Source organism: Pangasianodon hypophthalmus, chromosome 21, assembly GCF_027358585.1.
Source record: "Pangasianodon hypophthalmus isolate fPanHyp1 chromosome 21, fPanHyp1.pri, whole genome shotgun sequence".
Taxonomy (NCBI): Eukaryota; Metazoa; Chordata; class Actinopteri; order Siluriformes; family Pangasiidae; genus Pangasianodon; species Pangasianodon hypophthalmus.
The window spans coordinates 17394414-17406775 of NC_069730.1; the positions used below are offsets into that span (position 1 = coordinate 17394414).

The following is a 12362-nucleotide window of genomic DNA, read 5'->3' on the forward strand; positions in this document are numbered from 1 at the left end:
TTCTGGAAAATCTGATCTTTAAAAGTTACATGTTACAAAAGTCACAAGTAAATATGTAGAGAATAAAGACAGGTTCAAGGATCGTTGTGTTCCCCTTATTGCTGCAAGAGAGCCGTGTTTGTTTCTTCAACTGAGAGAACGAGAAACTTGTCAAAAAAAAACTTTATGATGAGTAAGACATTGCTATCGACTGAATTGGGAGTAAAGCAGCTTTACTTCAGTCAACCTGAGACGGATTTCAGTGGATGACACAATAGCATGTCACAACTTTCCAGTTTTTTTTTTTTTTTTTTTTTACTGTCAGAGCTGCTCTTATAGACATATATACCACAGCATGGGCGAATGCTTGAATCTGGTTGTCAGAATTGAGTATTATCCTATTACATTATTGTTTCTATAGTAATAGCTCCACATAATCTAAGACTAATAATAAATGCGTTTAAAAATGGGTTGTTGTCACACAGAGTAATTCTTATACTTCTTGATGTAGTGAAGGTCTTTTTTTTAATTGTTATGAAATTGCCAATATGGTGCTAACCTTGATCCAGTATAAATTCATTTTTAAATAAGTTTAGATTGAGATTATTTTTGAAAAACAAAGACAAGCCTGTATGCATTTTCCTCACAATGGATTAAGATAAAATCGAGTAATTAGGCTTGATCGATATGAGTGCACTTTGAGCTCCTATCTGAGAGCAGGGAAAGCTGCTGGAGACTGTGTGAGATAGAGATCACATTTCTCAGCATCTCTCCTTCCTCCATTCCTGGGACCAGAGCTCGGAGGATTTCCCCAGTTATATTATTACTACTGTGTGTGTTAGTGTGTGTGTGTGTGTATTTGTGTGCGTGTGTATTTGCACACATTTAATTCCATAATTCCCTGATGTTTAAAGTGTCTGTTTAACCAATACAAGTTCAGCAGTTCTCAGTGCATTTTGCTTTGCACAGAGCTTAACCGATACACTTAGGGACTTGACTTTCGCACTTCATGAATCTGATAATGTTTGGAAGGGAAATTTATAATCCTGGCTAATCTCTCTAGCTCAACCTTGTAATACAATACACTGAGTTTTTTGCTTTTGGCTGAAATTTGGGTTGTGGGAGGCTGCGATTGACTGTGTGTTTGCTCAGCGTTGGGATTATTAAGGGCTTTCCAGATAGCAAGGTCACTGCGTAATGCAAGGCTCATTACACAAGGTTAAATACAGAACGATCATGCTTGCAAACATGTGAAAACAAGTTTAGATCTCAGAATCAGGAAATATTATATGTATAAAGGAAAATACAAGGAATACCAGGAAAGCACAGGGAAAATACAGCTCAGAAATGTAGGACAGGACAAGAGAATCCATGAAAAAAATCAATGAAATGAAAATCAATGACAAGATGAAGGTAGAGACATAGAATAACAAGTAGGAAATCCAAAATAAGAAGCACATGATGTAATGAACTGTGTAATGAAGCAGAATGGAAACTCAGCATGGGCTTTACTGTGGGCAACCCAAAAGTCTTCGTCATGGTTCAGTACTCATGCAGGCAGAATTAAAACAAATCCATAATCAGAAAATGGTTTAAACAAAAAAGCATAACAAACAGGGATAGAAAAAAACGCTCAGTAAAGCACATAAACACATGGCAAGACTTCGTCAAGCTATAAAGGAACAGTGTCTCACTCAGTTTCAGTAACCCCTTTATCCTGGTCAGGGTTGTGTTGAAACCCGGGAACACTGGGCGTGAGGCCGGAATACACACTGGATGGGATACAGATCCAGGAGCAATTTATCTTAGCCAATCCACCTATGTTTTTGGGAGGTGTGAAGAAATCCATGTGGACATGCAGAGAATATGCACAGAAACACCGCACAGACAGTAGCCCGAGCTCGGGATCACAGCAGGGACCCTGAGGCTGCAATGCTACACACTGCACCACCACAATGGAAGAGAAATGGAATAAATAACCAAACTAAGTATGGGCTGACCTCATACAGGTGCACACATTAGAGAAACAAACCAGTGATAAAACAGAGCCAGAGAAACCAAGGACAGAAACCAAAACAAAAGCACATAGCATATATAAAACAAACGAGATGCGCTCATTATGCTGCTCTTGAGAGAGTGTGCTGCATTCTTGAGAGGGGAATTCATCACACATAAATGGTTTATTCCATTTAATATAAATTATCAGAGCACAAATAGCCAAAGGTGGTAAAAATTCCCATATACTTTACGTATCGAAATAAATCCTTTGTCAAGGGTTGAAGTGCAGCTTCAAATTCTTCACTCAAGTTAAATTAGAAAAAGTATAAACTCAAGAAAATACAAAAAAAGATTCCTAAAAAAAAATAAAACACGCCAGCCTCAATTCAAAACCACACACTGATTTAGTTATTGATCATAAATTAGTGTCTGTAGAACCATACAACAATGGGAAAACTGTAGATAATAACATTATATTCACTCTAAATGTTTACAGTGATATCTAAATACCTATTTTGGCTTTCCTGGGATTGGAACCAACAACCATATGGTCACTAAAACAGAGGTTTAGTTCCATTTTTGTTAGCTGATGCCTGTATATCCATCAATGATGAAAATTTATTTTAGTACAGAAACCAATTAAAAATTGTAATATGAATTAATTTGTTACATGACACTGGGTTAGGGTTATGTTTCCTGTGGATTTTTTTTTTTTTTTTGAAAACAGTGCATAAAAAAATGCATTTTAATGAGATCAACTTATTGAGTTTAATGAATAATTGCCAAAAATTATAAAAACATCATTTAAGATGTACTATTTGAAAACAATTTTCTACAAAAATCACACTTTAACAAAGTTCTGGGAGGACATACTGTACATTTTATTCAAAATACTATTGAAGTTTGGTACCTATTTAAAAGGTTACATTTTTGAGTCAATAAAAGTGTATTTTTTTTATTTTAACAGTGCAAACCCTTTTTCTCTTTGTCCCAGAAAATCAGAGAAAATCACAAGCCAGCTTCATCAAAATTCCTCTCCTGTTGAAAATCATGCACTTTTAATTTGCTATTTCAGACTTCCTGTTTATAGGATGCCATTAAGACCAAAGGACAGTTTGTTTTTTTCATTCTCGTCCATCTCCATTAAAACAAACTCCTCACAATTATGGCCGTTTGTGAACTTGACTGGCGTGATAGAAAATGCGGATTAAGTGTGGTATAATTAAATGCTAATGGAGCATTACAGTCATTGTGAAGCTTCATGCTTTTATTCGGTGTTGTTTGTAATTATCGAAACATTTTTCATTAGGACCTGGAAAGGGAGGGATCATCATCGCCTCATGATGCACATTAGAACTCATCTAGACAAAATCTTCAACCACCTGTTCAGCTATTTTCGTGTGAGGAAGTGTTAGCGCCGCGTTCCAGGGAGCTGTCAATCTTTATGACATGCGCTATAAATGTCTGATGAAAACGGCTTAATAACGTAAAGCTTTATTCTGCTTGAATTATCTAAATAATAACGCCATCAAGCTGCATTCTTAAAGACACTCAAGCCTGGTTTCCTAAAGCACTGTAACACTGTCGTTAGAGTAAGATGCACTAAATCTTAAACACAATGGTATACAAATGAACAGAATTCAGATTGTGAATATACTGAGGCTGCAACTAGATTTGTTTTTATAAATGTCTGATTAGTTTAATGTGATCATGAGACTGTTCAGGTGATTAAATTGACATAACATGTGCATGATGTGCTTTTTTGTGATCTTAATTTGCAGTTTTGTACAATGTCCTTTAAGTAGAACTGGGCTACATAGAAAGTATATGTCAAGTAAAACCCAACTGCTCATCACCCTGAGAACATCATGTCAATAGTGAAGCATGGTGGTGTTAGCATGGGATGCTTTTCATCAACAGGGACTGGGAACCTGTTTGTGTTTTTGGGCAAACTCTGCCTTATCTGCACAAATGTCTCTTTGGAGAGCTTAAGTTTGTGGTTATGTTTGAAATCTGAATGTTAATATGTGCAATTTCAGTATTAATTCTTCACAGCGTGCAAATAACTCAATTCTAAATAGGGTCTATATAATTTCAGTTATTTTCAAGAAGTAAATGAAATTTGTGGTTATTATTTTCTTACAAAAGACTTTGGCTCACAATGAGGTTTAATGTGTAATAATTCAGTTACTAATAATTTGCTGCCATAAATTAGTGCACCATTCAAATGAAAGCTTATCATAATTTACACTCATTACCACTGAGAATAAGTTTTTGCTGCCTTTAACACTTGCGGTACCACAACGTCAAATTACTCAATCAGATACCAGTAGAAATACACAAAAAAAAAACAAATAAAAATATACCTTTTGAAATAATGTACGTACAAAATATACATACAGAATAGATTAAACACCAAGACTTGGCCTTGAATCGTATTCTGTGTACCAAGACATAACATTGAAATGTAGGTGTGTTGTACCAGTTCTGAGACAGAAGCTGATGATTAGCCCTTTATCTGCTCTGTCCACTTTCTGAAATCATGATGCACAGAGTATTACTGCTTGTTTGAGCACTTTGTGTAATTCGAATCCTCATCTGTGTTTGTCAGGGTGTGTGATTCATTCTAATGAATTTCTACACTTGAAATGGCAGCGCAGTAAAATAAGAGGTAGAGGATTTGCATCAGCCGCTCATGCTCCACAGCAAAATATGAGAAAATGATATCATATTCTGGTATTAGTGTTCGAGTGCAATGCCTAATGAAGGCAAACTACATTTTATACCAACATCATTGTATTATATTATTATCTTGCACAAAAAAAAACAAATATGTTCCTTAATGTATATCAAAGCAGATGAACCATGGAAACGTTATCATAGTCATAAGAAATAGTATTATGTTCTTAGATACTTTAACTAGCTCATATATTAATGTATAGCACAGTCCACTAAGAAAACTGCATTCATTAAGCTAACTATGGGTGTGTGTTGGGTCTGAAATCCTCATACACCATCATTGAAGTAAAGCCGGAATACATAAAGAAAAATCTAATAAAACCAACCCAGAGAACACCATCATCACGGTAAAGCATGGTGGTGGTAGTACCATGTTGTGGTAATGCTTTTCGTCAGCAGGAATTGGGAAACTGTTCAGGGTTAAGGGCAAGATTGATGGTACAAGGCAGTCATAGAAGAAAGTCTGTCCCAGTATGCAAAATAAATTTGAGACTGGGGTAGATGTTCATCTTCCAACAAGACAACAACCCTAAGCATACTGCCAAAGCTGCCCTGGAGTGTGTTAGAACGTCTCAGTCAAAGCCCGGACCTCGATCCGATTGAGACTGACAGAGCTTGAGTAATGTTGCCAAGAAGAATGGGCAAATTGCAGTTTATGTTATCATCAGATTTAAAAAGTTTTTTATAATTGTATAGTGATAAAACTGTGTTGGGTTTGTCCCTAATTGGAATTGCAAAATAATTGTGATCATCTTTCCGGCCATTATCGTACTGTAGTGACAATAAAGTAATGAATACTGTTGTTTATAACATGTTTTCTCTCTCTCTCTCTCTCTCTCTCTCTCTCCCTCTCTCTCTCTCTCTCTCGTCTTTCATTCTCCAGAGCGGTGTGATGAGGTTCTGGCAAGTCCTCTCCCCTACAGCGCCTTCAGCAGCTCCTCTGTGTTGGCTCCTGATTTTGGTGCCGGCTACGCTAAACTCAACCGCAGAGTCGGTATGGAGACACACACACACACACACACACACACACACACACACACACACATTGTCCCTCTGTGTCTTTCAGAGCAGTGTATAAGAAAGTCCTCTGCACTGATCTGAGAACAGTGTTTTTAGTTTGCCATTACAGCTCAGGTTACGAACGTGAAAAGAAGAGCTGATCTCAGATCAGCACTGTGTCTAGAGCTGTGTCCTGAATGCACAACTGCTGTCCTAGCACCTTCAGTGGATGACATTTAGAGAAGGGTATTACTCACAGTTTGATGCTAGATGGGACATGATGCAGAGAGATGATAGCACTTATTCACACTATAGACAGCAAGAGGACACAGCAAAGGTGATTCATTTTGTTTTAGAGATTTCAGAACACCAAACTGGATATTATTTATAGCTTTGAATCAACAATTTTGAACGATGGTGTTATGAAACATGTTAACACATCTAAATCTGTAACCAGTTGTTTTCATCTTATCAGTGAAAAAAGCACAATTTGATAAACTTCTCAGATGAGGAGCAATCTTTCTCAGTGATATTTTGATTTATTTGAGTAGTTATTTATTTAAAACCCTACCGCCTGAATTCATGATTTTTAAATGATAATTTTTTCTTGGTTGGTGATTTTTGATCCTAAAGATTAAAGGTCAAATTTGTTTACACAGCATTAAATTCACATTTTTCCAAGTATTTTGCCAAGACTTCCATTAAAAACATCTGATTCAGCCAGCGTCATAGCAGCTAAGAAGCTATACTAGATTATATATGTGCTGAATAAGGAATAAAACACGACAGGATGTGATGCGTATAGGATCACATGTGTATAGGAAAACAATCAACAGCGAGGTGGTGTGATGTGGTCCAGGTAACTGTTACCATACCGAAGTTGATTCTTTTCCTTTAACAGCACATCCTGGAGTGTTTTATTCCTCTTATATCACAACAATTTTCCAACACTAGAGATTTTAATATATTAAATAATGGTGTGTCATATGTTTATCCATTTATAGTTACATTTAATGTCAGAGTTCCTGTTAGAGAAAATTAGTCAACACCTTTTGACCAATCAGTATTGAGAATTCAACGGTGCTGAGGTTACCAGTGCTAACTTACTGCTTTGATACATCAACAATGAAGACATGTCTCTTGTTCAGATGCTACAGCGTAGCATAATACAGTGTAGGAGGAGGAGGAGGAGGTGTTTTCAATTTGCATATTATGCATATTTCATAGAGCCTGTCATGTTTTTTAATGATAATAAAGGTGTAGAGATGTACCTAGAGCATTTTAGTAATTTCCTGGCCTATTTTAATACCCTAGGAATGATAAATAATGTATAAAGGAATGTGTTAACTGATGCAGTATCAACTAACTTCATGTACTCAGAGCATACATAAAATTACGTTTTTGTTTTTTTTTTGCTAAATGAGTACTGTATCATACTATATTACACCGTACTTTAACCCATAGTTAAGTATACAGAGGGGAATGTTCTCATGTTCACAGTAGTATCCCGATTTCTTCTTTCTCTCTGTAAGGGAATGGAGGTTGGTCTCCACTGGACTCTGACAGGTATCGATGGCTGCAGGTGGACCTCCGGGGCAGGAAGCAGATCACAGCCATCGCAACGCAGGGTCGATACAGCAGTACTGACTGGACTAAACAGTACCGACTGCTCTACAGTGACACAGCAACTAACTGGAAGCCTTACAGGCAGGACGGCAACATATGGGTTAATATCTTTACGCAGTATCCAGAGATGTATTGCGAAGGGATTATACGCTGCTTGCTATCTGAAAAGTACTAATAAGCTACAAATACTTTCACTGGTGGTATCTTCAATGGTATGGCTGTAGTAACCATTGATAGGTCCTAGACGAGTACAAGAACAGGACTAGCCAAGATTGTGTCAAGAATGAGTCTTAAGCGGGTAGAGGTCACGTAAAGATCAAGTCCAAATGAAAGCAAGACCGAGTCAAGATCGAGGCCGAAAACCATCAAATGCTTTTCGAGACCCAGCCTTTAGTTCAGCTAGTTGGCTTCATTTGTGAGATTGCAGAAAACGTCTTGAGACTGGACGCTAGTCCTACAGCCGAAGGTGCCCGTATTTTTTTTAATCATTACTTAGTGAAATATAATTATAAAAGAACACTGTCATGGTACATAGTTGGGATTCAATTCACACTGTAATATCTTTTGTTTGTTTGTTTGTTTATTTATTTATTTATTTGTATTATCCCATTGTTTGTAGTTGTACTATATGAACAATATAATAAAATTTTATTATATGGCTTAGTGGTTAGCACGTTTGCCTCGCACCTCCAGGGCTGTGGGTTCAATTCCCACCTCCGCCCTGTGTGCGTGGAGTTTGCATGTTCTCCCCGTGCTTCAGGGGTTTCCTCCAGGTACTCCGGTTTCCTCCCCCAGTCCAAGTCCAAACACATGCGTTGTAGGCTAATTGACATTTCCAAATTGTCCGTGGTGTGTGCGATGTGTGTGCGATTGTGCCCTGTGTATGGGTTCGCACCCTGTCCAGGGTGTCCCCCGCCTTGTGCCCCGAGTTCCCTGGGATAGACTCCAGACTCCCCCGTGACCCTGTGAAGGACAAGCGGTACAGAAAGTGGATGAATGAATCTATTATATAATATAATATGCAATAATATATGATATATATTTATATATTTAATGAGATGGTATTTTATTTTGTACATAATTAACACAGTATCAGGTGCTTTTATCAGTGTTACCATTTGACTAAATAATTTTTTGAAAAACTGAGTAGGATATTCAGAGTTTAATTACTTTATCTGAACATCCTAGAATTTTAAGGACTGCTTAAACTGTAATAGGTACGACCTAGAATTTTGTACTAGTTTTCGATAACTAATGAAATAGAAACAGTTCTTATGACTCTACTGTATAATATCACCATTATTATGACAGACAAAATCTATTATTATAATAAACACACTCCAGCCATTCCTCATTTTTATATTTTCTTTACTTTCCTACCTTTTTTTCCATCTTCCTTTATTGCTAATTACACTAAATAATTGATTCTCCTCAGGGTCCAGGAGCGGAGTTCAGCATTATTGCACTCATCACTCACTCTGTATATTATGAGATAATAAATAAAATTTAAAAAAATTGCTCACAGCTAATGAACCGAAGTAAATTAGAATGGAGGATTGTGGTCGCAAGCCGGGTGCATTGAGGCGTCGCCTGATTGATGTGTTTAGACAGTAAAGCAATAACAGGAGGTTGTGTTTGGGTCTGATGGGTCTCTTCACTTATCTCACAGACATTTTCAGGTAACTGGAACTCGGAGAGAGTGGTGCGTCACGAGCTGCAGTACACCATCGTGGCCCGATATCTGCGCTTTATTCCCTTGGAATGGAGTGCAGAAGGGCGAGTTGGGCTGAGGGTGGAGGTCTACGGCTGCGCATACTGTGAGTGTGTGCTGCAATCACAAGCCGGAAACACATGCTCTTTGGCATTTTATATACAAAAATTCAGGTCCATTTTAAAGGATTGTTTTTATTTCATCATTTCAAACTCTTGATTTTTTAGCTAGTATTTAGCTATTCGTTTTTTTTTTCAGTAATTATTGAAGAGAATTATTATTTACTGCAGAGAAACTAGTAGAAAAGGCAGTTTAATTCTCAGCACATAAATAGAAGTTGTGGAAGTTAATGGGTTGAAATATGTTATAAGATAAATAAATGAAGTCAGATAGCCAGGGATTTATGGGCCTCCTCACCCGGGACACCAGAACTGTAACGTATATACCAGGGTTTAGGTGTTACGTTACAGTTACATTTAAATTTTTTTCCCAGTTTTCTCCACAATTTGGTTATTTAAAAATTCTCATCTTCATCACATGACAGCTATCAACCTAGCACATGCTTCCTCTGAGACACGTGAAGCCAACCAATGCGAATCTTTTCAATCTGCTGTGTCACGGGCCAGCATAACACACTCAGAGGAGAGCGCTATATCTACCATCTTCTGCATACATGAGCTCACAGACACCCACGATTGGCTAGTGTCACTGTGATTGACAGGGGACAGACAGTAATGCCATCCCTCCCACCCAGACAGTACTGCCAGTTTTTCACTCTATGTCACGGATGGCTACAGTAACGTCCATAACCCCATTCATGTGCTAAGATTTATGTTCCTTATTGTTGTAAACTGACTTTTCTTTTATTTTCTATTAGTTTAGATCAATCCGATGCATATAACAAAATTGGAAGCACTAAACAAATACAGATACACATAGTACTATTGTGTTATACCCCAAGTAAAGACTTTTGTCGACAGCTGGAGTATTGAATTGTTTTCTATAATGAATTATTGAAAAAGTACTGACCTTTTTCATACTTCATGCAGTGCCAGTTGACTAGATGGGATGATAAACAACACAACCCTCAAATGTACAACAAGGCTCTTAGGGTCCAAATAATGTATCTTAAATGAGTTTTAAATGAGGCTCATTACTTTTACTCTGAAACTGTACAAATGATCTCATTCTAGTGACAGGAGTTTGTCTGGGTTTATGATTACTGGTGATGCAACATCTTGAAAGAAATCTGCTTAATGGAGAAAAATGGCTTTATTTCGATCAAGTAAAAACTGATTTTAAGTAGATGATACATATCAGGTGAGTAATATATATTTTTGGAATTTTTAGAACAGATGAAATGAAAACTTTTGGTTGTGGACTCAACTTAATTAGATCTATGTTTCTTCATTTTTCTTTTTAGAATGCCTTTTTTGTTTTGCTTCAAGACATTGGACAATGTTTGAGGTGTTGCTTAGAACACGACATGGAGGAGATATTTGGCTTACAGTATTTAATAGATGTCCTCTCACCAAGCATTGTAGCGAACAATGAGTTGTAAGTCATGGGCTCCTGAAGGGTAGAACATCGTCAGGAGATTGCGAGTTTGAGTGCTAACGATGCGACAGTCTAGAGAGCAAAATTTGCCATGCTGTCTGGGTCGGAGGAATGTATACTCTCTTTCCTCTGTTAATCACCCTGTCACACTAGTCAATCATGGGCACCTGTGAGCTCGTGTATGTGGAAGAGGGTAGATAGCACTTCACTCCGAGTGTGTTATACTGCCCTGTAACGCAAAAGCTGTGGGTAGTTGGTTTCACGTGTCTCAGAGGAAATGTGATTGCCATCACATTCCTTGGATGGTAGTTGCGTGATTTTATTTATTTATTTTATTTTATTTATTTATTCATTTATTCCAAAAAATGTCAACAATTTGAATGTCAACAAAAAGGTCATAATTTAATGTTTCAGGTGATAATTCAACCATGAAGACTTTTCTGTATACTTTTGTAATTTCTCTTCTTTGTCAATGTGGTTTAAGGGGCCGATGTGATCAGTTTCGACGGACAGGGAGTAATCTCCTACCGTTTCCGACAGAAGAAGATGAAGATCCTGAAGGACGTTATCTCGTTGAGGTTTAAGACCAGTAAAGGAGACGGGCTTCTGCTCCACGGAGAGGGACAGCAGGGTGATTACCTCACTCTGGAGCTACGCAGGGCCAAACTGCTGCTACAGATCAATCTGGGTAAAGTGTACTTAAACAGATACTTCACCCTGACATGCCAAGCTAACTGTGAATCAAAGCGAACTGGCTGTCTCTGTAGCGTTAATTTAGTACAAGCAGGGCTGGAAATTAACACCCGCCCACCAGCCAAATGTGGGTAAAATGTTGGCACTAGAGGGCAAATTTATGCAGGCAAGCTTTTCATTGCTGCATATTAATCATATAGTAATACTTATAAATAAGGCTTTTATAAGTGTTAATAAACACTATATAACAGTTGCTTAATAATTGTAGTAGTCCACCACATGGTATTATAATGAATAGAGACTCTTGTGCTACATGGTTATGAGTTGTAAAGGAATTACTTATAGCATATTTATAAGAGCTTTATGAGGCATTGTTAGGGTTTATAATATCTTTACACAGAATCATAAACACAGTTATAATAAATGTGGGCTTCAAAGAAAGTGTTACAGATATATTATAATTTTTTATTCTGAAGTAGTTTTTATTTTAAAAGGACTTTTTCAGTTTCAACATAATAGCATAATAACTTCATAATTAGGAAATTGTTCCCTGAGCTCCTTAGTGGAGAATTACAGCTATATAGTGAATATTCTAACAGGAGTAGGTCTAGCTAGTGAATATGCTGAGTGTAAAACAACTATCTAATGAATATGCTAACTGTAGAACAACTATCTAATGAATATGCTAACTATAAAACAACTAGCTAGTGAATATGCTAACTGGAAAACAACTATCTAATGAATATGTTAACTGTAAAACAACTAGCTAGTGAATATGCTAAGTGTAAAACAACTAGCTAGTGAACATCCTGACTGTAAAACAACTAGCTAGTGAATATGTTAACTGTAAAACAACTATCTAATGAATATGCTAAGTGTAAAACAACTAGCTAGTTAATATGCTAAGTGTAAAACAACTAGCTAATGAATATGCTAACTGTAAAACAACTATCTAGTGAATATGCTAACTGTAAAACAGCTAGCTAATGAAAATGGTATGTGTAAAAAACTAGTTAGTGAATTTTCAAGCTGGCTAGTATACTAACTGGCATATGCTAAC

General features: G+C 37.0%; 1 protein-coding gene across 1 annotated transcript in view; it reads left to right on the top strand.

The window, feature by feature from the left end:
- cntnap2b (contactin associated protein 2b) overlaps positions 1-12362 on the top strand; it is a 55575-nt gene that overhangs the window by 16194 nt on the left and 27019 nt on the right. Inside the window, exons 2-5 of the mRNA XM_026946359.3 lie at positions 5600-5710; positions 7248-7441; positions 9011-9158; positions 11094-11297. Coding sequence (XP_026802160.2) covers positions 5600-5710; positions 7248-7441; positions 9011-9158; positions 11094-11297 — 657 coding nt within the window. The remainder of the gene's footprint in view (positions 1-5599; positions 5711-7247; positions 7442-9010; positions 9159-11093; positions 11298-12362) is intronic.